At 42.1% G+C, this 26,874-nt stretch overlaps 1 protein-coding gene across 5 annotated transcripts in view; it reads right to left on the bottom strand.

Annotated features, from left to right (window-relative positions):
- KHDRBS3 (KH RNA binding domain containing, signal transduction associated 3) overlaps nucleotides 1-26,874 on the bottom strand; it is a 155,545-nt gene that overhangs the window by 107,667 nt on the left and 21,004 nt on the right. For 2 of the 5 annotated variants that reach the window (XR_004425026.1, XM_033126921.1), the window contains exons 2-3: nucleotides 3,139-3,186; nucleotides 682-800 (exon numbers count right to left, since the gene is read on the bottom strand). Coding sequence is in view for 4 of the 5 variants with exons in the window: in XM_033126921.1 (XP_032982812.1) it covers nucleotides 682-800; nucleotides 3,139-3,186 (167 nt within the window). In the remaining variant the exon portion in view is untranslated. Of the gene's footprint in view, nucleotides 1-681; nucleotides 801-3,138; nucleotides 3,187-18,269; nucleotides 18,322-26,874 lie in introns of those variants that run through there. The other 3 variants (XM_033126924.1, XM_033126922.1, XM_033126923.1) reach the window with 2 other exon arrangements.

Below are 26,874 nucleotides of genomic sequence, written 5' to 3'. Positions count from 1 at the left end.
CTTTAAAGACCCTTTTGTAATTGTGCTCCGTGACACAAAATAATATGTGCAATGAATGAAAAACACGACTCTTTATGTAGAATAATTAGGCGAAATAATATTTTGAACATGTATGTGCTAAACCCTATGCTAAGCATTTAACATAGAAAATCTTATTTAATTCTTAATCCAATCTCTCTTACAAATGAAGAGCCTAAAGAAGAAAGAAGTTAAAAATGTTGTCCAAAGTCACACTGCTAGTATGATTTGTAAGCACAACTTTTTATTTTTTCATTTTTTATTAGTTTCAGGTGTACAAAACAATGCAGTCGGCATGTACACACCCCTCACAAAGTGCTAACCCCTCCCCCAATCTACTACCCCCCTGATATCCTATACAGCTGTTACAATTCCATTGACTCTATTCCCTATGCTGTACTCCACATCCTGTGACTACATATGTACTAAATTATAGTTGACATCGTAAGCATAACTTTTTAGGGCTCCATAACTCACACTAAAGTCAAACAGAAAAAACAGAATCACTAACTAAGCTTTCAATTAACTGTAAAAGTCTGGGTGTTGCGGGGGGAGCTGCCCTAAGGCAAAACACCTCAAGAAAATAGCCAGGGAATATAGACGAAACAGTTACTCCCCTGTGACTAAGCCGGCACACCTGCAGGGGAGACCTCCCTGTCTTACCTTAGGAAACTGTTTCACGGGAATTAACACTTTCTGTCCCAGCTTCATGTTCTTATTGATCACCACATCGATGTACTTTTCTTCGTCCTTTCCTTCTCCTTTTTGAAACTTTTCTATTTCTGTGGAGGGAAAAAAAGAAAAAAAAGATAACCATGCAGTGTATGACTTAACAACTCTAGAGGTTGGGAGTTTTCGGTAGCTCTATTATGGCATGAAATCAAATAGAGAAAACGTGGACTACTAGACTGCGACAATGTTGTCAAGGAATGACATATTTCCCATTTCATCGATAATTCTTCACCAGTACAGTGGGGGAAATGCATGTACCATGTCTCTACAAAGTCAAGTCTCAAGTGCCCATCCTAATGGCAGGGAATGAACGAGCCAACACACACACAAGAACATAAAAATAAGTCCCTGGGGCCTTCTGGAATCCTCGAGAAAGGCTGACCAAAGAGCAAAGAAAAGGCGGAATGGATTCGCAGCTCGGTGTTACAAGGCACTGGCATCTCTATTCAGCACCCTGCCTTGCTCTCCACGGCTTATCCCATCAAGAACGGATGCTTCAGGATGCCAGTAAAAGCGCGAGATGACCTCCCAACCACATCTTCCCTCCTCACAAGTGACAGGGTCAACCATAGGCTCATCCATGTCTCGGCTAATGCACTTTTCTCTACCTGTGACATTATTTTGATGATTTCAATTGCATACGTCTCTAAGATTCAACCACATTAAATGCCACTCTTTATGTGCGACTGTCCCTCTCCTCGATGGGGTCAGCAGGCATGGGAGAATCCATCCCTGCCACCCCGAGACTCACACAGCACTTACGCACAACTCTACTGGAACTCTGCTACACAATGCTTGTGTCGCCAGCACATTTATACTGAAATCCTAACCCCCAACGCTATGGGATTAAGAGACAGGACTTGAGGAAGGTAATTGGATCATAAAATTGGAGCCCTCCCGATGGGATTACTGCCCTTGTAAAGGAGACCCCACAGAGCATTTTCACCCCTTCTGCCATGTGAGGCTACAGCAAGCAGACTGCCATCCATGAACCAGGAAGTGGGCCCTCACCTGACACCAAGTCTACAGGTATATTGGCCTTGGGCTTCCAGCCTCCAGAACTGCGAGAAATACATTTCTGTTGTCTATAAACCACGCAGTTTATGGCATTCTGTTACAGCCCTGAGTGGGCTAAGATACTCTCTCACCGGAACATCAATTGTTCTCTTAGGTAACATCTGTTTCTTCATTCAGAAAACATCTACTAAGCACCTACTATGTGCAAGTTCCAGATCTTGGAAAACATTAGTATACTGTTCCCTCACATTATTGCCCATAGCATTTGGCTGTACAAGACGTAAACAAATAGGTGACTGAATGAATGCCTGCATGGACTGATCCCTCCATAGCCTGACCACAAGATACCTGAGCTCTGAGGAAAAGAGTGAAGACATAAAATGGAGTTGCTACGGTCAAGCTGCTAAATTACTAAAATCAGGTAGGCTGAGGCATGAAAAAATGACTCCATTCTTGTTTTAACTAGCCTGAGAACTTACACTCTTGAATTCTCCAGTTATGCCTGAAAGATGATAGATGGATACATAGACAGACACATAGATGCTAATAGGTATACAGAGATATACAGATATATGAATCCCATAGATAATAACCCTCTGCTAATAAATGGCAAAGGTAGGATTTACCCCCAGGTTTGTCTGACCCCCCCGTTTGGGTTATTTTTTTGTTTTTTTTAAATGTCACATCAGACAGAAAATAAGATTTCCATAGCATCTTAGGATAAATGGAGAGTATGTTTAAAGCTGGAGGCTTCTGACGTTGGGCTTCAGTCACCACTGAAGAATTGGGTGGGCTTTGGTGTCTCTTTTCCATCCACTGACCCCCTCATTATGCTCATTAGCTCTGACTCCCCAACCTTCTTTGCTATATTCAAATGTGAGCCTGATTTCTTTCCCCTGTAGTGATCATCTTGACATATATCATAATAGTGCTGAAAAAAGTCTTACTTACCAAGTGCCAAAATAATTTTTTTTCTTTAACAATGCATGGTTGAAAGTCAGTATATAGGTAGGATGTAATGAAAAATATATTTTAGGTCTTTATCCCCAGTTCCTGGAACAGAGCTCCTAAAACCTTTGGGATTTCCTGAGTGATAGGAGTCCCTTTTGTTATTCATAATAAGCCCCTTTGAACCACATCCCAGTTTATGTTCACTCCTGGAGAAGTGGGGGTCTGGTTGCCAGAAAAATCAACCATGTGATTAGAAGGTTGCAACTTTCAGCACCTGGTACTTCCACCTATCTCTGGGAAGAGGAGAAGCTACATATGGAGTTCAAATCATCAGTGAATAATGATTTAATCAACTATACCCACACAATGAAACTCCATACAAAACTTAAAAAGCAGAGTTGAAATAGCTTCTGGAAATACCTTTAGCATAGTTAGAAGATTCAACAAAATTTGGTATACTGAAACTTCCTAGAAAAAAAGAAAGAAATTTTAATGAACGTATATGTTTGTCAAAATTTAACTACCTATTTTCTTTTCAAGTAACGAGCATTTTATGATATTTGAGAACTTATAACACATGCACAATTTAATACTCGATTCCATAACCAGAATTCAAGATGTTATTCCTTGCATCAGTGACATTTAACATTTGAAGTAACACGTACAGTCATAAAGGTAAGACTTAAAAAATTAGAAAAAAATCTGTACTTTACCATATATTAAAGTTTCAGCTATGCTTATGATTTTTAAAGGGGAAAATAGAAATTAAAAGAAACTATATAAAAAAAGCGAATTTCCTTTCTAGATAAACAGTCAACTTTGCAAATCGTACGTTCTAAAATACCTTTTTGTTACCTAAGTGCACTTTGAATTATGCTGAAATATAAGATTTATTTATTTATTTACTTATTTATTTATTTTTTAAGCCTGAAGTCATATTAAATGTAGGTGGGTCTTCCTTCGTGCACTGGCCCTAACACACCACAGGAACTGGAAGGAGTCCCAAATTCTGTCGCTGGAGTCAAACAGAGCTGGTTTCAATCATGGCCTTTTTGCCCTCTAGCTGTAAAATTCAAAACTGGTCAAAACTTTTATTTTTCTAGGTGCTGTTCAATCGACAATTTTGTATTTTCTACTTGACTGAGGATTTTAAGTAGTTTGATGTTTCCATGAATTGCAATAAATGGCAATGCAAAAACAGGGGGAACTGTACGGTATGACCTATGAAATCTGGAAATAGGTTTCTAATTTTTATGCCTGTCTCTAACAGGGAGTTTCCTCTTCCAAAACCCACAGCTCTGACCTTCCCTAGGGAAGGGGGAAGGCACCTGACACCCCCCAAGGTGGATATAACCCTTTAGCTAATGGGGTTAGCTAATGAAAGCCAACCTGAGAAAAACTCTAATCAGATTCTCAAGGGCAAACACATGGGGAACTGGACTCACTAATGCCCAGATTATGTTTGTTACCAGACAGTTTAATGTACCAACCCCATCCCTCAGCTCAGAAATAATAAGCAAATGGGTGGTCAGGTTTTAGATACTGAAGGGGATCAAAACACTATGTTTCCAAACCATGGACACCAAATTCCTCTCAGCCCAAAAATCTAGTGTCAGTTGCAATGTCTTTTTTGGCTTTTGTTTTTCCCTTTCTTTTTTGTTTTTGCCTTAGCCCACTACAGAGCCTTCTAAGAAAAGGCCACTTACCTTTTTAGCCTACTGACTATATTAAAATCTACTAATGTTCAAAAGGCAGCCAAATAATCTTTGGATTTAATTGAGTTAAATTTCCAACATAAAAAATTTTAATGTGTCAATTTTCATTAAACCTGCTAAAATTCTCTGACAAAATCGAGCACATCTAGACTGATATTTTTCCTTTGTCCGAGCCATACCATTTCTGCGAATTTACCCAACAGATGAAGTACCCAGATAGATGTGAAATACGTACAAAGTTACCCGTTTACAACATGGTCTTTAACAGCAAAACGCTGGGAATCTCTAAATGCCCATCACCCACACAGTAAGAGAGCACTTTACGGGATCAGGAAACCATGGTCTGATAGAAAAAGGTCTCCACCAAATACACTGTTTCATTCACACACATACACAGTGTTAAACAGTATAAGAACATATATTCATATTCACTTGAATATGCACAGAAAATATCTCCCTAATTACATATACGAAACTAATAACAGTGGTTATCTAACTGGCATGGGGGGGAATACAGTGGATATGAAACAGGAATAGAAGAATTTTCACTGTCTCTCTCTTTACGTTGTTTTAAGTTTTTGAACTATGTGAATATTTTACCCTTTAAATTTACAAAAAATTCAATTTTTAAACAGTTACGAAGATTTTTTTTTTTTTTTGAAATGGAATACAATAAAAATGAGTGCATGCTTACATTCTGCATCTTGGCTGAAAAACCCAGAGCTTTATTCTCTCTTGATCATCCATTTTAAGTTCATTACACTATTCTTTCACCGAAACTGAGAGGGGAATTTACCTGCACTGGCTTACCTCACTCGAAGCAACAGATGTGTTTCTAAAAATTCCATGTGAAATGGTTTATTTTGAGAATGCAGTAATATTTTAAATGCAATAGGGTTCACTTGGCGGGGAAGGGAGGACTAGAATCTATCCAAAAATCTATTATTGTGTTATGATACATTGAAGAAATCCTACTAGGTGCTGGGACTAAAATATAGGGGATTTGGGGCATATAAACAGACAAATTTAATACACTGTACACAGTGCTACAGAAAAGGGACTAATAGCTTTGGAATTTAGAAAATGATTCAAAAAGCTGGCAAATACGTGCTGAATTCTGGAAGGGTAGGGAATGAAGTTTGCCAGGCAAAGAAATAAGGAACTAATTCTGCAGTGAAGTAACCCTGTGGAACACGAGTTCACATTCATTCCTCTGATGAGACTGTACAGCTGATACATGGGGTTTTATTAAGATGTCATAACCGATTTGTTTTCCTTTTCCCTTTTAACCATACACAATGAAATAAATCAGACAAGTAATGATGGCAAATCCTGCGATCACAGAGTCAGTCAGTGAACAAGCGTAGACATGAGCTCCCATTGGGTCGTCAACAGGTTTGACGCTTTCTCTACATAGGACCTGACCCTAAGTCCTAGGTTCTAGCAGAAAGACTGAACAGTTTCAAGGTGATAGGTGAGAAAGACCTGGTTCTCTTTGGCCAATGTAGAGAAGAAATGAGGACAAAAACACGAAAAGGCAGGCCAGGTTCTTAATGTCAAAACTGAGATACTAAGTTCAGTAAGGTACTACCAGGAAGGTAACCCAGAGCCACGAGCAGGAGCATGACGTGACGAGGGAGAACCTTAAGGAAAGGCAGTCTGGCAGCCGAGCAGGAAAGGAGATGGACAGAAAGTAGAGAGAGAAAGCGGATTAAAACACAGCTGGATAATAAAACAATCCAGATGAACAACCAGCGAGGCACTAAGCTAGAGGGTTGATCTATATTTGAAACGGACAGAAGATGGATGAGAAAGCTATAAGGACGCTAGCCCGTCACATACGTATGAAGAGAAAGTTTCGGCTACTGCTGATACCCACGCACAGGGACACACCTACGTTCCTCTCCCTCCTTCACTCTCCATCCCATAACCCTGACCTTTCATAGGCTCAAAACCACCATCCTCACCTGCCTGAGGCTTGTGAACTCGTTCTCCAAGATCAAACACATCTGTGGATTTTTTGCTTAGCAATCAATATCCTTCCTTCTCCTTGGTGTCTCTTCCTAAATTTCACTTCCTAGAAAGGCTGTCTTTGCATCCCCAGACTAACTAATCAAAAACCACAGCATTCTACATAGTATGATACTCACCACAGGTGTAACTTCCTACTTAATGTCTGTCTTCTCCAACTGATGGTTAGTTACCCCCTTTAATTCCTTTGCCAGTGCCTGACACGTGGTAAGGGCTCCACAAGCACATGCTGGAAGAACGAACGATGGAAACTACTCACCGTCACCAACAACACACATGCACATGCGTTAACTTTTTCTGTAGTATTTTCACTGCTTTAACTCCCATGATCCTGACGATATTCCAGGAAGGCTCAGCATTATTCACATTCCACATGTGAAACAAGTTAGAAAATATCTTTCTAAAAGTCACACAATTAGCAAACTACATTACCAAGAGTCCAACTCGGGACTCCAATTCCAACACATTCCCAACTTCCCCAGCACTTTCCACCGAAACTCAGAATACGTTGTCTGACTAACAACCCCATCAAGCCTGCACTACACCGTGCTTCTGTAAGGGAAAACAAACGTCCTGTACAAAACAGGTCCAGGAAAGAATGTATTAAGGAGTCAGTGAATCCCTAACTGAGCCTATAAGGAATGTATCCTTTAGTATCAGAAACTGTCAGCTGGGAACCCTGATACTCTGCCGCTCGGCCTATTCCTGGAGCTTCTATGAAAGGAATTAAAAGGGGGTAACTAACAAACAGTCTGCTCTTTCCCTGGGCGAATGATCCAAGGAAGGGGATTCCGGAAGGAGACAGGTGGTATTCAAACTGGGTAATCTGAAAGGAGTTTAATGAAGCGCCTAGATATAAAGGTATGGAGAGCCTAAAACAATAGCAACAAAGAATGGTAAACTGCTCTGGGGTTACTTAGAAAGGGAGAGGTCACGGCCCCAAGGCCTGAAGAATGAAGACACAGGAATGGTGAAGCAAGGGTGCGTGGCCTGGAGAGAGGTCACAGACATCCCCAGAGGGAAGGAGCCAGTCTGTGGTGTCCTAACGGAGGAAGCAAACAGAAGGAGCACTGATCTCACGTATCCCCTCCTGCCCACCTTCCGCTGGTGACCCCACTGGGTAGGCACTGATCCACCTGGAAGCCAGGGGGTGAGAGTGTCTGCTGATCCATTCCTGGAGTCCTCCTTGTCAGCTCCTGGGCTCAGGGCAGCGTAGAGAGGGTAGAAAGAGGAGCCGGCAAGGTAAAACGCAGCTCTGCAGCCCTGCGCCTTTGGTAACCTAATTCTTTTTTTTCCAAGGTTTTTTATTAAAATATAGGTAACATACAATGTTATATGAGTTTCAGGCATATACCATAGTTATTCACCATTTATAGACCTAAAGAAGTGATCACCATGATAAGTCCAGCAACTTATCCGACCATCTGACACGGTACCATGCTATCACAATATTATTGACTATATTCCCCATGTTGTATATTACAGCCCCATGACTTGTAGACTGATTTTTCTTTTTAAAGAGTTTCTGATGCCTCCTTTACATCCAGGAGCTTCCCTTGGAGCTTATCTCCTATGATATTACACAGCAAAATACTGAAAAGTAATGCAATTGTGTTAGAGACCACTTATTACACCAGTACTAAGTAAGTACTATTTTTATTTTGTTGACAATGATTCACCAAGTATAGGACTGCGTGTTTGACTTCAGATCTCTATGTATTCTAATAAATCTATGCTCTCTCACCTCCACTTTGCAAAGTGAGACCCTGAAGATGCAGATGGCAGCAGCTTGCCAAAGCTCAGGCAGGTAGTACTAAGCAGTCAAGATTCACACAGAACTGTATCAACATCAAAGCCCATCTCATTAGCTGTTCAGAGCTATTTAATAAAAATGCATAAAAGGGATAGAAAAGGATAACTGAATACTGCCAATCAGCCTGCACAATAAAGTACCAGGGTGGACAGTGACACAGTAAACAGAGCCCCCCTTCTCGGGGTACCTTGACTCTGTACAAACTTATTAAAGCACAGGACTTAGCCTGGATCCATAATGAAATGAGAAGCCCATGTCAGAATGGTAATACCTACATGCTCAACATTCAGAAATCTATCTCAAAATAATACAACAGCCCAGTTGGAGGATTTAAATTGATTTTAAAAGATATATAAATAGTGTTCACAGCCATTGTAAATTCTATTTGACAGATTACTAAAATGTTACTGCGGCTGCTGGTCCGAAAAGAAATTTTTTAACCTCTAACATGACAAATGTTTTCACTAAGGAATTATTTTATTTAAGCAATCCAAACCTAACTGAACACCTATTAGATTCAAACCAGAGCTGAATACACTAAAACCTGTCCAGACTAGATTGATTCATACAGCTCATGATCTTGCAAATAATCTTCCATAAACAGAAATAAATGGCACAGCAGAACAGAGATGCATATCATTGTCTAATAAGGACAAATAAACTCATCATAAATACACACAAATGTACCATCTAGGAAGCAAGAACAGGCAATACTCTAAATATTAAAAATGCTTGCAAGTGAACTATTTTTATAAAGGCAGAGCAAATATTTGTGCACAAAATATCCTAACTATATATACAACACATAAGATTAAAACATACACACAAGGAAATGACAGTCAAATTCCTTCAGGAAGGAAGAAGGGTTGATAAAGAGGGAAAGGAGAAGGAAGGCATTAATTCTACCCATCATGGATAATTAACAGAATTTTAACAATAATACTGACAGCTGGAGTTTATTTACTATCTTCCAGGTATCTCATCCCTGTAACTGCAGCCAAGTGGATAACGTTCAGAAGGAAATAGCTGCTTAGAGACATCCGGTGACTTGGCTGAGGTCCCACAGCCCCAGCTTCAGGATTCTAACCCCAGGTTATCTGACTCCTAAATCCACTCCCTCCATTGTCTTAGTATTACTATAGTAAAGGGATTTGATTTTGAGTGGGGGAAAAAAGATGCTTTGGATCATTATTTCATTTGGGGGAAACTAACCAAGTTATTGCAAGTTTCAAAAAGATGTTTGTCAAAGTTCTTCAAAAACTGTACCACATTATGCAAATATAGGTCATCATTTTCTTCATACAATGCCTAATTTGTGATGACTTATTTACATGTATGACATCTCATTGTAGAATGAATTTTAAGAATTTGTGAAAGCAAAATGATTCTAGAGAATAAAATCCAGATAATAAAAAAAATTTGAGCGCTACTCAGAATAACTATAAAAATTTTGTCAAATTCTTTAAAAAAAAAAAAAGTGCTTCTAGTGTGCTGGTACCTTAATTTCTCCTTAAATATGCCATTCACCAAACAAAAGGCATTATGGCAGAAAAAGAAACACAAGAATAAGACATGATTGTTCACTGCCTCAATGAAATGAAAGTGTACCGTGTTTCCCTGAAATAAGACCTAGCCAGACCATCAGCTTTAATGTGTCTTTTGGAGCAAAAACTAATATAAGACCCGGTCTTATATTCCATTATATTATGATTGATTTTTAGCTCGACTTGCTCCTTAGGTGTTACATTTCTAACTTTCCGGCCTGCCCTCATCTAGGACTCCCTTTTTATTTTCTCCTTACCCTGGGCTCCCAAACCCAGGACACGCCTCTGTCCACAGGCCCAGATTCTGTTCTTGAGACCTCGCCAGCCAAAGAGGCATTTCCTTGCTTGGCTCTCCCTCTCCCTCTCTGCCCTCCCATGACACACCCTCTTCCCTGGCCAGGATAATGGCTGCAGCAGCGAGATCTGGGGCTTTAGTTGGCTTCAAGTATAATACAAGTCATAAGTCCCACAGATGCTAGAAAAGCACATACTTTTGTGTAATTCGTTAGAAGTATAACAAATACCATGAGCTGAAGTAGCCCCATTACACTTGAAACAGACCAGATCCATTTCAGGCATCACATTAAGGACAACACAAACTTAGTTCCTCCAGAGGAGGCAAACCAGAATGCAGAAAGATTTTGAGGCCCTCTCCTGGGACACAGACAACCTGGGGGAGATGAGTTCATTGTGAGAATATCTATCATTATTATATTATATTAAATTATATTATATATACTATATATGTTATAATATAATATATTATAATATATTACATTTAATATATTATAATACATATAATACAATAATATTATAATAGGTAATATAATATATTAGTAACATATATTATATTATATAAGACCAGGTCTTATATTAATTTTTGCTCCAAGACGCATTAGAACTGATGGTCCGGCTAGGTCTTAGTTTCGGGGAAACACGGTATCATTTAAACCAAGGGAATTGAGCAAAGATCTTGAGAAACGAGTAGGTTACTAAATTTTAGTACAAAATTCTAACAATTTTCAAAATAAACTCTAGTTGCAAAATATTTTTTTTTATAATTTTAAAACCATAAAGACCAAATAATGGAAATCAGAGATGAAATGTTCCTTAAAAGGAGTAGAAGGACTTTAGCAAGTTGAATATTTACCAGCCTATGCCAGACACTCTACAGGAGGCTTTCCACACATTCGGTCCTCAGAAATTCTCAAGAGTGTTACGAAAGGAACTGTCATCCCCCTTTTTCCTTATCCCTAACAAGTGGCAGGGCTAAAGTTTGATTTTGAGATTGTCTGACACTCAAGGGTTTTGCTTCTCCAAAATACCAAACAACTGGCTTCAAAACAAAACAAAACCTTCCAGCTCAACAGGCAACCCTAACAGATTAAATTCCACTTCCAATAAATCAATAGAATTTTATAGGACTAATCAGTCACCTGCCTTCACTGAACGTCTGCTATTTACTGAGGAATGTAGCAGAAGCAAAGGAGGAAGTATAATAAATGTACAGCAATGCAAACTACTTTCCAGCCAGCTGTCAGGCACAATGGTGAAGACGACCAACCATCATGCAGGCTCAGGCTCACCTACCCTGACCAGTCCTAACGGTGACTACTGGTAAATTCCTCTGGTAGTAAGGAAAGTTCTGAAACCAGTTGAAACTGGTTGCAAAGAACGCCTCCGCTTCTACATAAATCACCCAAAAAAAGACAGGCAGGAAGACAGACCTAGCCGACAGAGAAAATGAGGCTAGGAGTTCTTGCCTTTCTAGACAGACCAATCAATCCCTTGGCTATTCGAAAAACTCAAGGTTATTCTTAACAAAACCCAAGGCATTTGTCAAATGAAGATTTGGTGAACCCAAAAACTAAAGAAAGAAAACAGTACCTTAGGTTAATTCAAGATAAGAATGACTTGAGTAACTATTGGAAGGTAGGCTGAGAATAACTACTAAAGATTGAAAGAAGAAAAATCGAATTTTTAGTTATACCTGCCTAAGAGTTAAACCACATTTCTCACTTTTAATTGCAAACATGATTAAGCATACAGCAAAAGACCAGCTATCTTAAACAATTATCAGACTCCAGAGGTCACCAATTAGAACCCTGCAAGGATTTGAATTAAAAAAAGTTTTAAGATTAGTTGAAGTAATGATCCAAGACAGAGATTAGTTTTGGGTAGACTGCACTCGTTATAAAACCCACTTCCTTTGTGTGAAGATTCAATGTCTTTCTCATTTATCCCGCTGGCATTATCACACCTTGAGATAGAAATACGACTGTACTAATGATATTCTATAACAACCATATAATACGAGCATTTTGCTCTGATAAGATTACCAATGAATATTTTCTATTGGTTAGGTATACAATAATACATGGTCAGTGTGACAGACCATTCCAAATGATTTCAAAGCAGGATACAATCATGCTCTGGCTATATATTTATAGGTCAGTTCCATAACCATAATCAGTCATTACATAGCAAAGAGTCAGAGTAATCAGGGAAAATAATCCTAAAGACAGTAAAGCACATTTTTCATATCATGATTATCTAGAGGGTCACTTTTATACAAAGAATCTAAAAATAAATAGCATGATCAAGGATTGCAACTAGATCCCAAAGAACAGATCTACTCTGTTGCTGCTTAAAAGGCCTATCGACAAAACCGTAAGAGATATGCTAGAATAATAAACGTGGCTTAAAAAAACAAATATGCAACTTAATATTAGTACAAACCATACACAATGCCTAAAAATTCCATATTTCCCTCATAACTCAATGTTCTTCTAAGCTACCTGAAAACTGCCAAATAAGCATAAAGCACTTTTTTAAAAAACAAAATACAATTACAACAGAAACGTATATTTTGTCACTCAGATTTAATCATCATAGAAAGTTAAGACACTGACAGAAAACAATCTGAACACACTTTAATAATCACAGCCTTTGAGGACAGGAAACATCTCAACACATACAATTACTGAAAATGAGGACAACTTCCCATCTATTGAAAGCGAGGAAGAGTTACCCATCCCAGGTCACTGTACATATTGCTTCTCCTTCTGAGTCAATGTCCACAGTGGACATTCCCACTGGGGTTTTCTGAACGGGATCTGTCAACTTAGGTACAGAGTTTCACATTCTAGGTCGAGCTGTACATTAAAATCATCCAGGGATCTTACAAAAAAGTAACTGCACGAAGGCCAGGCAATAGCATGCGTTTGTCTTCATTTTGTCCTTCGATCATAAAGTAGTTACTTAAACAATTATGCACTCTAGTGGATTCCACTTGTCAGATCTGCTGACAACGGGCTGATCTCCTCTGAGGCTGAATGTACCGATGACGTGTTACTTGACAGAACTGTGCCACGTGGGCAAATGAGACCCAGTCAAAGGATAAATACAGAGCTTTACTTTGACCAAAACTAATGAAAAGTATCTTAAAGGGTTGATGTCTGAGTGTCTTCTCCTCGCTTGTCTTAACATACTCATAGGAGGTAGGATAATTTGTCGTTCAATTCTACGAACGAGTAACAAACCCAGATGAGAACACTAAGACTAATCACATGGCCTGGAACCCAGAGAAGTGTCCCCTTAGACCAGTTTCCAGAAATCACCAATTTTTACAGCAACAATGGTTGCTGGCCCGCCGAGGAGCCCAACACAGAGAGAGATGCAGTATGTCTGAAGTGTAGCTATTCATGGAGGCTGGAGGCCAGGGAAGATGATTGGGGTAAAAAAAATGTCTAGCAAGGTTCTGTAAGGGAGGAGATACTGGGGGAGAAAGCTAACAAGCAGTCTAAGAAAACCAGCCGAAAAATCTTATCCTAAAGGATGAATGATTCAGAAGAGAATAAAACTCGTATGCAAATACTTTTGTATGTCATAAAAAACCCAGATTCAATTTTGCCAGTAAAAAGGCCAATGACAGAATGAGGACTAAAAGGTAAAGATTCTAGAGAAAGGAGTTCCCACTCAAATGACGGAGCTAAAGATGCCAACAACAGCATTTTCCAAAGATGGAGCGAGCTCCCTTAAAGAGCGTTTCCGTTCATCTGTAGCGTCCTGTGCAGAGCAGGATGGCCTCAGGTGGCAGAATGTTACAGTGAGCGCCTATATACATAAAACCATGTTATTCACCACCACACCCCCAGGACCGAGCTCAGCACCACGGATATATATGCCATGCATTCAGAAATTATTTGTTGAGTGAAGGATGATATTCTTCATGGAAAGGCACAATAAGACTTGGTAGACTTTTAAGAATACCCAAGGTTTCAATTAACTAAAGCAGAAGTCATCTCTCTCTCATTTCCACAAACAGACCATCCATGCCAGTTACTAAGCTATTGTTTCTCAGCCCCATACATGCTGGGCAGGCTTCTGCAAGCCATGCATCCCCTCTGCCGGTGGGTCCCTAATGGCTTCTGCACAGGGGAGCATTGGGAGACTGATGGTGGCTTGCTCCTCCCCATTTTGTGTCCGGTCCCTGGCAGCAAACCAAACTGGGGTTCCCACATTCTGGCAGTGACAGTGACCTCCCCCCCACGCCCAGACCCACACTCACTGCACCTCCACAGCAAGCCAGGACCCCTCCCCAGAGCCCCGAGCCCCTCCCCGAGCATGCATGCTAACAGGCCTTGGTCCCAGCTCCATGGAGAATGTCCTGTAGGTCCCTTCCCTGTTCCTTCAGCCCTGAGGGCGATGGCTCCTACTGTTACTGTCTGTGTCACTTCCTAGTCCCCATTGGCTTCTTCAGTCCCCCAGCACCCGTGTAACACATTCTTTATACGACGTCCCCTGCTAACAACTGGTGTGATCTCCTCTCCCTGACTCGCCCGACTGACCGGCCACCTTGGCAATCCCCTGGAAGTCAAGTGGAAAGTACCTGGGAACCAACAGGCTGCAAGTGGTAAGCACCGTGAACCGGGTACCAGGCTAGGCCTCAGGGAGGGAGCCCACGGGTCCCAGCCACAAACAGGGCAGCAAAGGGCACAGGGGGGCATGGGTGTGGCGGGGTGGGGGGGCGAGCTTGACCTCTGCTAGGGAGCCTCTGGCAGGTCACTTAGCCCCACTGAGCCCTCATTTCTTCCTGTGTAAAAATGGGGGAAAGCCCAGGCTGTGTGACTCAGCCCAGACTCGGGGTTGGGAGCCTCGAAACTAATGGCATCGGCCACTTCTGATTTGATTTTTCTAGTGCAATGTTGCTTGGAAACCCAAATAATTACAGAGTGTTAGAGCCATGATTTATGAATGGTCATAAGGCTTGAAGGCAAAGGGCAGGCCAGCTTTCCTGGGCAGACAGAGTCTCTGACCTGCTGAGTGTACTGTCTGGCTTCCTCAGTCCCAGCGGTGCTTGGGTAGTGGGGAGGGGTACCTGGAGCAAGGCTGCAGCGCTGTGCCTGGGGCAGCCCACCCCACCGGGACATGTCAGAACCATCACCATCAGACTGTACAAAAAACGCACCTATGAAATGACATTAGCATAGGCGCTTGCTATACAATGGAACCATAATGAATATCCCGGAGGCTGAATTGCCTGAGCTAAATTTCTGATTTCCCCTGTGAAAAGGACAGGAAGACAATATAATCTGGGAACAGGCAACCACAGGTGATGTTTACCTTGAGAAGCATACCGACCAACCAGCATTCTAATTTGAGTAGCACAGAGTAACTGTCTATGAATATATAACCATTCAACGCATTATTCAGAGGGAAAGTGTTTATCATCTTAAAACATTTGCTATTCCAAGAACTAATTAAGTTTACAAACTGTGTTGTGAATACCAGAAGGCAGTAAATGTACAAATCATATTGTTAATTATGCCTCTGACAAAGAAAGTGCATTACAGGTATTACATGCAAATACCACAGCCAGCCAAGTCCTTTAAATTCCATGATCTCAAGCTTGGGAACAAATGAAGCCAAAACAGAAGCATAAAATGAATGTAAAATTGAGTTGCTTAGAGGAAAATTCAAAAATAGCCCTAAGTGAATGCTTAACTGGGTTATTTGGTCACCTGTTTTCGCTCATGGCACTCCCAGAACAGCATATTAACCTATAGCCTCCAGACAAGCACAACTGTCTAGCTTTTTGACACCGGCAATACGAGAGTATAAATTAATGATAACATGGTAAGAAGAGTTTAATTAGTGAGATGTGCAGTAATGGAAACTAATAAAAACATGGGTTCAAATTCCAGCCCAGCTCTTACTTAGAGCATGATGCTAGAGAACAAAAAGCAGGTCAGAGGCCTCTCAGCCCCCGTGACTAACAATTAGGCATATTGATACCAACTCCTAGCTGTAGGATTAATGAGAGACCTCAAGTGCCAAGCCTCGATATTTCTGCATATTAATGCAAGCAGAGGCACATAATGAAGAGAAGGCTAATACAAATTTAATGACAATTTTAAATATTAATGTAATTAGAATTAAAGATAAAGATCACCAAAAGTCATAGTATAATAACTCCTGATCCTCTTGAGGTTAGAAAAATGATCAGCTGTGGCAGAGCCACCCATGGAAGGACCCGGGTGTGGTTCAACTAGGACAGTTGGAGCATCAAGTGGGAGGTTCTCAGATGCTTCTGTCCTAACTCACCCCTTGACAATGGTTTATGTGGGTAAGTTCTTAGGTTGGTGCAAAAGTAATCGTGGTTTTTGCAATTATTTTTAACCTTTTAACCACAATTACTTTTGCACCGACCTAATACTTATCCTCTCTGAAACTCGGGTGCATTACCCGACCTCACTTAGCGGAAGTGGAATCACTTGAGACCCTGCAGAAGAAATCGTTCACAGTCTGAAGGAGGTACCCAAACATCAGCGGAGCCACAGCAAGTGCCCCAACACGGCTCCCATCTGGGAGGTAGGAGACGCCGTCCAGGCAGCAGACAGAAGCCTCAGAACCACACGTCACTACCTACGAGGAGCCTGACCGGCTGCAGTGACCTGGGAACCATGGGCGGGGCTTTGGCGAGCTCTCCAGGCTCAGGGCTTCTGAGGAAAAACATGTCTGCTTCCCTCCAAAGAGCAGTGAAGGCAGTTCACTGGATAAAGGAGAGTTTCCCTTTATTCCGAGAACAGCTAGCAGACTGTGCAGATGCACGATCTCCCCAGAAAACTGCTTCTGGAATGATCTCTGAGGCAAACACCAAATTGGACAGTGTGTCATTACAGTACATACAGGTACGTTTCCACGGCACTGTGTGTCCTCTAGGGTATTCCTATCCCAGCCGTACATCTCACAGTCACGCCACGTGTGCACAAGGACTACCCAGAAGCAGCCAAGACCACCGAGACCAATACTGATCAGTAGAACTCTCTGTGCTGATGGAAATACCTGCGCCATCAATGCAGCAGCCACGTGCCCCATGGCTTCTGAGCATCTGAAATGTGGCTGGTGTGACGGAAGATCTCAATGTTTCGTTTTATTTCATTTTAATTAATTAATAAGATTGAAAATTAAATGGCTTCAAGTGGCTAGAAGCTACCACCTCACAGATCTAGAATACAGCCAAAAACTAAGAAAAGAAGTGAAAGGGCATGGGACCAGCAGAAAGAGATGCCCTGAAGCTCAAACACTTATTTTTTCATTCAACAACAATTCCCTGAGTGCCTAAGACATGCTGTCCACGCTCCCTGACACAGTGATGGCTCTGAGCAGGAGTTTCACGGGCCAGACAGCCACACATGGGCTCTGGAGACAGTCAACCTGGGTTCAGTAAATGGTGGGTGCGTTACTGCCTGATACAATGACACTGACCCGGTTCTCAAGAAATACACACACTTCAGGAAAGACTGCACGTGGGTGCTCACAATGCAAAGCATATATTTTAAGCACTTTAAGAAACGTACAAATGCAGTATTATGAAATTTAAAGGAGGCAGTGAACACTTCTCGATCAAAAACTCAAGGGGAACTTTAAAATAAGTGCATTTTAGCTGAGGCTAAATGAATGGGCTTGGATATTTGTATGGGAGCAACTCAGACAAAGCTTCTAGACATACCCATGGGAGTGTCTGCAAAGAATACAGAGCAACAGTGTGCAAAAGCATAAGGTACACGTGGGAGGACCTGGTGACAAGGCTGAAAAGGTGGGCAGACTGGAGAAGGCTGGAAGGACTCGCTAAATCAGCAGTCCTGTGCGACAGGCCTGGAACGCCCAGGCAGGGGGCACCCGGGACAGGGAGACTCACGACGCAGGACAGCCCTGCCCCGGCCTCTTCTCTTGCGTTGCAGTTGGTGGTAAGGTGAAACTGCTTTAATAAACCAAGATGCCACAGAAGGCTACCCAGGAATTAAATATATGATCCAGAAAGTGGTTCCTGAGACCCCCCATGGGCCCTTGTAACTACCCACATCAGAAGAGTGAAGCGATATGAAGTTCAGTCACGTCAAGTGTGCAAGGTGCGCTGGGAAGAATTTCAATGAAAAGACTCACGTTCTACGTTCAGTCTCAGGCCAGAGGCTGAAGACATCAAACGGTGATGAATTACTACACAATAGCACCCCAAAATGTCTTCGTGTGAGCACAAGGTCATTTTACTCTGAGACGAAAAATAGGACATTAAAGGAAATTCTGTTATATGATATTTCTGAAAGAATAAAAACATTCCTACAATACAACTTTTCTGCGAGACAGGAAAAGGACTGATGAGCTACATTTTTGGACAACTGGTAAAACAGATATAAATCTTCCTGAAGGATGGGTACAAATGTATGATTTCCTATTTATTTCCCCCTAATCTACTTCCATCTCAGATCTGTTGAATTTTTTCCCATTTCCTTCAGATGCATTCAGATCTCTTACACATTCTCGATACCTTTTAAGTTTCTCGCTCAATAGCTACATTTGATTTTTCTGGAAATAATTTTTACAACTGATAGAAATGATATATTAAGACAAAAAATTTTGCTGAAAACAAGCACCAGGTCGTGGCTGATATTTTATGTGGACCTTTAAGAGTCTAAATGTCAGGGCATCACGCCCTTATACACGCTCATGAGTCAGCTATCAGGTGTGTGTGCAGAGGCCCTCAATTCTAAGAAAGAAAACAGTACAAAATAAAGGAAAAGGGACTCAGAATTCAGCCAGTGCTGCTTTTGTTTCTGTTTGTCTTATAAATTAAACACCTGTCTGGCCATAAGCTATGCTGGATACAGTTGTAGGAGAGAAGCAGATAGGAGTTAGCATTTATTGAGTACCTACTGAATAGCAGGCAAATAAATGCATTCATCCTTTAGGCACTTTTAAACATGCTGTCTTAATTCTTCTTCCAGGGAGGTCAACAAACACAGGACGGTCTCTGCTGGCAAGAGGTACTGAACCCACCTCTGGTTAAAAGTCTGTGTTTTGGGTACAGGCACCGTATTCCATTTCTCAGGGGGAATATTCAATCCAAATGCCATATACTTAATATCAGCCCCACTAATTCCTGGCGAATCACTGACTCACCGCTACTCTGTCACCTGTACCATAACTGCACCCATCTGTCTTAATCACAGCCAAACGCCTACACTCAGGATAGGGCCTTGCTTATAGCAAGTATTCAACGAAAAAATGAATACCAAAAAAAAAAAAGCCTCAAACAATCATAAAATCTGAGTTCCCTGATGGCTTTTGCCATGAACTAGTTAAGTGACTTTGACCAATGATATAAGTTTTCCATTTCTTCTAGGACCTATTTCCTGAGCTCTTTACTTCTTCCCACCCCAGCCAAGGCCTATAATTGGGAACTAACTGCCTTTTAAGAAGAGTGTGGGGTGACTTCTGTTTCCTGTCCAAACAATTCCTCTTCAGATTGGCCTTTCTTCCTGCCCATTTCAAAACCGACTTCTAGAATCTTCCATCAACCCATGAGGTCCTCAAATCCTTCTGACAAATTCAAGTTTTGTTGGTTACTCAGGGTCCGTTTCTATTCTTTGGAAACAAAGGACTGTGAGTAACACGGTGTGAAATGCAGTCTCTGCCACATAGTAAGTGTCCTAATATTACCTCTTTTCAGCTAACCTTTTACTTAAAAAAGAAAAAAGAAAAAAAAAAAAAAAAAACGGAAAAAAAAAGGATTATAACCAATCTACTACCAGATCCTCAACAATAAACTGCATTTCTCCCGCTGGCTACTGTACTACTTCTCACTGAACTGTTATCTCTTCTTGAAATCCTTTGTCCATGTTTTTAGGACTAAGTCTGACCTACCTTGGAGGCTGAACTGATTTTCCTCAATTAAGCAAAGAGGCAGAATCATTAAATGTGAAAACCTATTAAAAAAAAATCCTGAGGGAATTGCAGGCATTCTATAGTAGTTTTAACTCCACCACAAAACTAACAAAGGTAAACTTTATTTTCAATGTAACAAATATTTTAACTTTGTGACAGTGTAAGAGAGAGAAAAACTCCAACACGGGAGGAGACCATATGAAAGGAAACTGTTTAAAAATATTTCTCACTGCTACCTAATATACAAAGTCTGCCTGATGAAATAGAAATCCAAAGTCCCCTCCCCTGGATAAAAACTCAGGAAGAGAAAGGAAGATAAATGAGTTTAAAAGACTTAGACGTATCGCCTCTCGGCCTTTTGGCTAAGATCAAGTGAAAAGACTTGGATGTTTCCTAAAGTAAAAATTAATAATTTTTTAAAATGCAATGAAAGTAAAAAACTAAGACTGCGTGGATATTGTGTCAGAACAAAAACATGACTTGTGCCTAAATCCTATATCTAAGATTTTGTATCTTCAAAAGAGGAAATTATAATGAAAGACAAGGTCCCAGGTAAGAGTTTCAGCTCCCGTTTTGTATACGTAAAGGGGCTCATACACACAGAGACAGTGCATCCATTAGCTTTAACAGCATCAAGGTGGATCAGAAGAACGACTGATTTAAAAACAGGCAGAAGTGGATTTTAAATTACATGTCCAACACTTAGAAGCTGGGTGACTTTGGTCAAATCTCTGATATGCTATGTCTTTATTGGCAAAATGTAGCAATGACATCTAATATACACGACTGTTGTAAGCAACTAAAACAGAAAATAAATATGAGCAATGCCTCACGGCCGGTAGGTACTTGCATTACCTTTTAATACTGTCATTGCAGTTCATCTGTGTACTTCTGAGTGACACCCCCACCGCCAAGAAGACACTGAAAATGCCACGCTTCCCATCCACAACTGAAATCGCCAGTGGTCTGTGCTAGCGCCCCCTTTTACATGCACCACCAGGTGGCTGCCCACTGCTGCAGGCACCAAAACGGACCTGTGCTTATAGGGCAAGAGAACTAGTAAAGCAAGCCCATTCTAAGCGTAAGCACAATGTATTAGGTCTGCCCCAAAGTTACAACGATCTCCAGTGCTGTCCCGGACAGAGGACCCAGGGGCGCTAGAGACACTGCATTGACGGCAGGTACACAAGTGTCACTGCCGGTCTCCGCCCCACTCCAGACTGTGAGCCTGAAGGCAGGTTTATGTCTTTCTGACGTCCGCATCCTCTACACCTCAGAGTAAATGCTCAATATACTTTAGACGAACAAATGGAAAAATGATTAACGTACGTGTACTGATTATATTCAAAAAGCAGAAGAAGTAAACAGCGAACTTTTACCCATTACTTCCAAATCATTGCCATTCATCTCCTTATTGAATACCTTTTACCTGGCAGGGACTACGCTGGCTGCAGAGTTCTGCCAGAAACAGGAGAGGAAGTTTTGGAGATCGAGACACTTAAAGTAGAGAAGGGAAGGCAGGCATTGGAAGATAATCAGAGCGAAGGGTGCTGAGCGTTCTGACAGGCGGGCACACAGGCTACGGAAGACAGTAGCAGAAGGCTCCCACCGCCGAGTCAGAGACGAGATCCGCAGGCTAAGACCTGTTGAAAAGTTTTCCACACAAGCACTGTGTGCTCGGGTCTGGCTGCTACAAGACCACTCTGGCTGCCCCAGGGAGTAGGAGTGCCGGCTAAGGAGCAAGTCAGCAGGTGACTGGTTCTGGGACACTTCTCAATCATGACTAAAAGCTCTTATTTATCATCCTCCCCGCCCCCTTCCACATCCCCGAAGAGTGGTGTATGCACTCAGGCTTCAAACTCCCGGAGCAATGCAAGATGGGGAGGACATACCCGGTTTTTCTGTCTGAGTTTGTGATCATCTGGAAGCCCACTCACTCATATAGAGCCATGCGACATCCTTAAAGGAACACACCAGAATAGGAACCAAACCACAAACCACAGGGCAGCGTAAAGAAAGGAAAGGGAGTCACATCCAGCCATGGCGATTTAGTGCAACAGGACAAGAATGCTTTCTTCCTCCCCTTTATCATCACATATAAATAAATCATCGGCTGGTGACCCAATTATTAACAGAATAATAATATATTTTGAGAAGTCAGATGGAATAGTACTAAAAGAATAACCAATTTCAAGCCTTACGACCTCAGATAAGTTATTTATCCCTCCAGTTAGACATTCCTCACGTGTCAATGGAGAAAAACCTACTTACTTCTCACTGTTGAAAAAATAAGTTTAATGCATAAGGGGCTGCTGCGAAGCACTGTATCTGACAGAGAGCAGACATCAATCGACGACTGCTGCTCTTACATACACTGACATTAAAGCATGCTGTCCATTCCTGCTGTTGGATCCCTTTATTTGTATGGACTTGACCTAGTAACCGTACGAGTCACGGGTGTTCACTCCCCCGCCCAAGAAAGGAGCTCTCGGGTACGCTGCTTCCTATAGTAACGGGCCGCAAGAGATGCTTCCTTTAAAGGTGATAAGGTGGAATTCACGCAGCAAGTCAACGTTTATAAACCCAAAAGCCTGCACAACAGCCATGAAAATGCAGCGATCAACAAGGGAGAGTTGCCGCTAAGGTCATGAGGTCATGCCTGCTGGGGTGGGAGCCTTCTGGATGCCCACTGATGCCAGCCTCCAAATGGCACCCAGAGCTCAGTCTGGGACTGAGGGAGGAATAACCAAGCTGAAGGTGCCCCTGTGCTCCGGAGACCCGTATGACGTGTAAAATGGTGAGACCTTGTTTGCACTTATCACAAATAATACAAATGGCGGCCACTTAGTGCTCTCCCCACAGGCACAGATGGGAGTGGAATTCATGTTTGCTTGAATCTGGACCCCCTCCGGTGACTGACCCCACCCACAGAACACAGCAGAGTGGCCCTCTGGGACTTCCAAGTCCAGGTCATAAGAAGCACTTCAGGTCCTGCCCGCGCCTCCTGAAATGCTCCCTCTTGGGTCACTCCCTCTGGGAGCCCTGCCCCTGGGCTCTACGAAGCCCAAACATGACGAGGCTGTGGCTGGGCTAGATGGCCGCAGCTGCAGCTAAGCTCCCAGCTGAGCTCCCCGCCGCCACCAGCCGGCATCGCCTGCTGCCTGCGGGAGGGAGCCACCCGGACACCAGCCCACACGAGCCTTCAGATAAGTGCAGCCCGGCCACCATCTGACCGCCCCTGCAGAGACCACGTGAGAACCACCCGGCTGACTCGACTCAGCACCCAGTACTGCGCGAGTTAACAACACACGGTTTTAAACCACTTCAAAGGTGGGGTCGTCTGTTACACAGCAACAGATAACATATATAGGAGACATACAGCAGAGTCTGCCGATCTATAGTACAGGAGTCTTCCCAAGGCAGGCGACTGGCCTCGGGATCAACTAGCCTCCCAAGTTCATCCCGGCGGTTACTTTTTTAAAACCCTGGTACTTGTTTTGAAGAAATGGTTCTGAAGAGTTTCCTTCATTTCACTGACCTATCTGGATCAGCTTTGTCTTTTTCTGCAGGACCTTTCCATTGCCCTGCAGTTTTCCTCCAATTTCTGCTCTCAGGTGCCACACCCATTTTTGTATTTCTACCGACGTATGTATCCACAGTGAGCCGGGCACCTGGGCTCTGTCCCCAACCTGCACAGACCATCTGCATGGAAGGAACACTTTTCTCCATAGCACATATTTACATCTCAAAAGTTTACAAATAAAGTCTTCCACATTTTTCCATTTTATTTTACCCTGCAGCATTTTGGGGTGAACAAGCAAAACGCCATTATCTCCACTTTAAAGACAAGGGGGTAGAAGCTCAGCTCAAAGCAGGGAAGTCATGTATCTGAGGTCACAAGCTCTCCACCTCCAGACACTCACGCAGGAGTGAAGGGAGGGTGAGCATTTCCTTGCAGTAACATTCCCTGGACCAGACCACTGCATTTAACAGAGTGGTCAAGCTCCTACAGCAACAGCTACAAACCCAACGGCAGACCACATATGTCAAAAGTAAGGAACATTTGGTAGACATGTCCGTTTTCAGAGCTGTGCAAGTCATCAAAACAGTCCTTGGCCTTGGACTCCCAGGCATTTCCCCTTCATACAGACATCCAAATACACAGTTCTCCCACCCAAGTAGGAACCCCAATCTTCCCCAGATACAAGGGGTCACTTGTGATGCCTCTGAAGGGAACATGATAAGTGCTCTTTAACTTCGAAACGTTAAAACGCTTCCGCACGTGTCATACAAATGTCCGTAATAAAAATTAACCCTCACAATAAACCTTTTTCAACCTCATGTTGCCCAAGGTCATGCAACGAGTACGTTGCACAGTCAGAAAAGAACTGCCATAAACAAGCAGAGTGCACAAGAAGCGCTCTGAGCGTCAGTGGCTGGAAAACCACAAGAAGCAAGCACTGTAAACAGTGGCAGCGATGTGGAGAACTCAGACAGCGGCTGGGGCCTTAAATACAGACAGCATGAAGCCGAAAAGACAGCGGTGGGGAGTCCAGAGAAGGAACCGCAAGGGTGTCACCATCACATGCCGGGGAGTCAGTGCGTCCGCCGGTCCCTACACCTGCCTGCTACCTGACCAGCGTGGGGAGAGTCGCGGTGGGCAATAAAACAAACACAGTCCCTGACCGCTTGGGGATTACAGTCTAGCCAGGGAGACAGACTTTGTAAAGGGGTTGGGCAGGGAGGGGTAGACGGAATTACCACAGAATATAAGAAGAAGTCCTTTAACTGCGTTACTAGCTGTAATGCGATCATGATCATTTTAAAACATTAACCATCATAACAGGAGCTGCTTCCGTCCACTGGCTGGGCAGCCCACTCTCTGCAGGAACTTTATGGGGCCTCTACACAGGTATCTCCTTTAATTGTCAGCACACTGGAGAACACTCAAAGAAGCTAAGTAACTGACCTAATACACAGCTAACAATCAGCGCGGCTGGGTTTTTTACCCAGGATGAGCAGGGCAAAATCACTCAACCACTTCCACTCAGAAGACGGTTCCTAAGCACGAGGAGGAAGCGCCCACAGGCCGAGTCGAGCCCATGTCGTCCCACTAAGTGACCTGCCATGCACAGTCAGACCACAATGCTGCCCAGGGGCCTCAATGGAACATGGGCTCTTTCTACGCTCCTGGCGACGGCCAGACTCCCACTTACAGGCAAAATCACTCTATGGCTCAGCAGCCCTGCTTCCTCGTTTGCTCTGTTTCTCTCTACGGTTGAGGAAGGCGTCGTTTTTCAAAAGGATGCTTGGCAGGGGCCTGACACTTGATATCCTTAACTTTCCCTAATCTCCAAATGCTGAATCCAAATAATTTAATCCTTTTTTGAAGTGTTTTTCCTAATAAGCTGAATTTAGAATGGGTCTCCCAACTACTTGTCTCTGCCAGGCTGCAGGATCCATTCCCAATAAGAGAATATTTTCATAGCTCAGTGAGTGAGAGAAACACGATCCCTCCTACAAGCCATCATGTACCTAATGAAGCTGAATATCTGAGAGTTTGGCAATAACAATTAAAAGATCTGAAAAATTCACTCCCCCCTTAGTTCTGTTTTTGAGATCAAAATGGTAAAAGCATGATCAGTATTAGCAAGTGTACAAGTCAATCAAATACATATAATTATATAAATATATATCTTTATATAAAACTATGTTAATAAAAACATATATTACATATAAATACATGTATTTATTTTTTCTGTGTGACAAGGTCCACCAACGCTAAAACAATCCTTTAAGCCTAACATTTAAGGGTAATAAACATTCTTCCAATTACTGTTAGGGCAGCATCCATATTCCATCGATCAATACAGATACTCAGATGCAATTGAGTTCTTCTGCCTCGTTCTGTCTGCCTTCCTTGCAGTAACCCTGCACCCAGAATTCCTCACCATTCCAGAATCTACTGCAGTCTGTCAGGGCTCTGTGACTTTATATGTGCTGTTAGCTTTCCCTCTCTTCTCCTTCAATCCCATTTAGGCTTTAAATCCAGTCTCCATTATACCATTCCTGTGAATGCAGCTATTCCAACCGTCCCTAGGAGTTACGCTCTTCCAGTACTCGGGCCACACTTGATAGTGTGACAGTGGGTAACACTTTATTTTCGTCATGTCTCTTTCATACCTATGTACATCATGAAAGCAGAGTACTGTCTGTATTCCCTGGTCTCCTCTATCCAGGTCTAGGAAGTATCTAATACCACAGGTATTTAGTAAGTTCACTTATTGTACAAACATTTGAAACCCGCTATGTGCTAGGAAATCAACAACGAGCAGGAGGAGACACAACACATGCCCTCTTGGACCATTTACTGTAGTTAATGTTGAATACACTAGCCAACACTGACAGATGATGTCAAATATAAATATACTGAGACATTGCATGTAAATATTTAAATGATTTAAAATGTTGAAACCTTAAAGAGAAACATAAAGGAAAGAATATAGGAAGAATCGTTCCTCCCACAGGTCTAAAGATTCAAGGTGAAAATACTAGAGAGAAGGAAAAAAAAATCATATTATCCAAACGGATTAACTCAAACCATCCTCTTCTACAAAGAGAGAGAAAATAAAAGAATCAAATTGCAATTTCATCAGAGATGCTTTTGACAACAAGATTTGTGTGCAGTATGATTCATGTTTGATCAGATCTGATAACAGTATTTCTGCAAATCACTTTCTGCCACAATAAGCATGCCCATTTATAATGAATATACACCAAATAAGAATGGGTTTTGTTACATAGGTAAACATCAGTTTTATTCAAA

Source organism: Rhinolophus ferrumequinum, chromosome 14 (assembly GCF_004115265.2).
Source record: "Rhinolophus ferrumequinum isolate MPI-CBG mRhiFer1 chromosome 14, mRhiFer1_v1.p, whole genome shotgun sequence".
Lineage (NCBI taxonomy): Eukaryota > Metazoa > Chordata > Mammalia > Chiroptera > Rhinolophidae > Rhinolophus > Rhinolophus ferrumequinum.
Note: the sequence above shows the minus strand (reverse complement) of the source record. Positions and strands in the feature narration are given on the sequence as shown.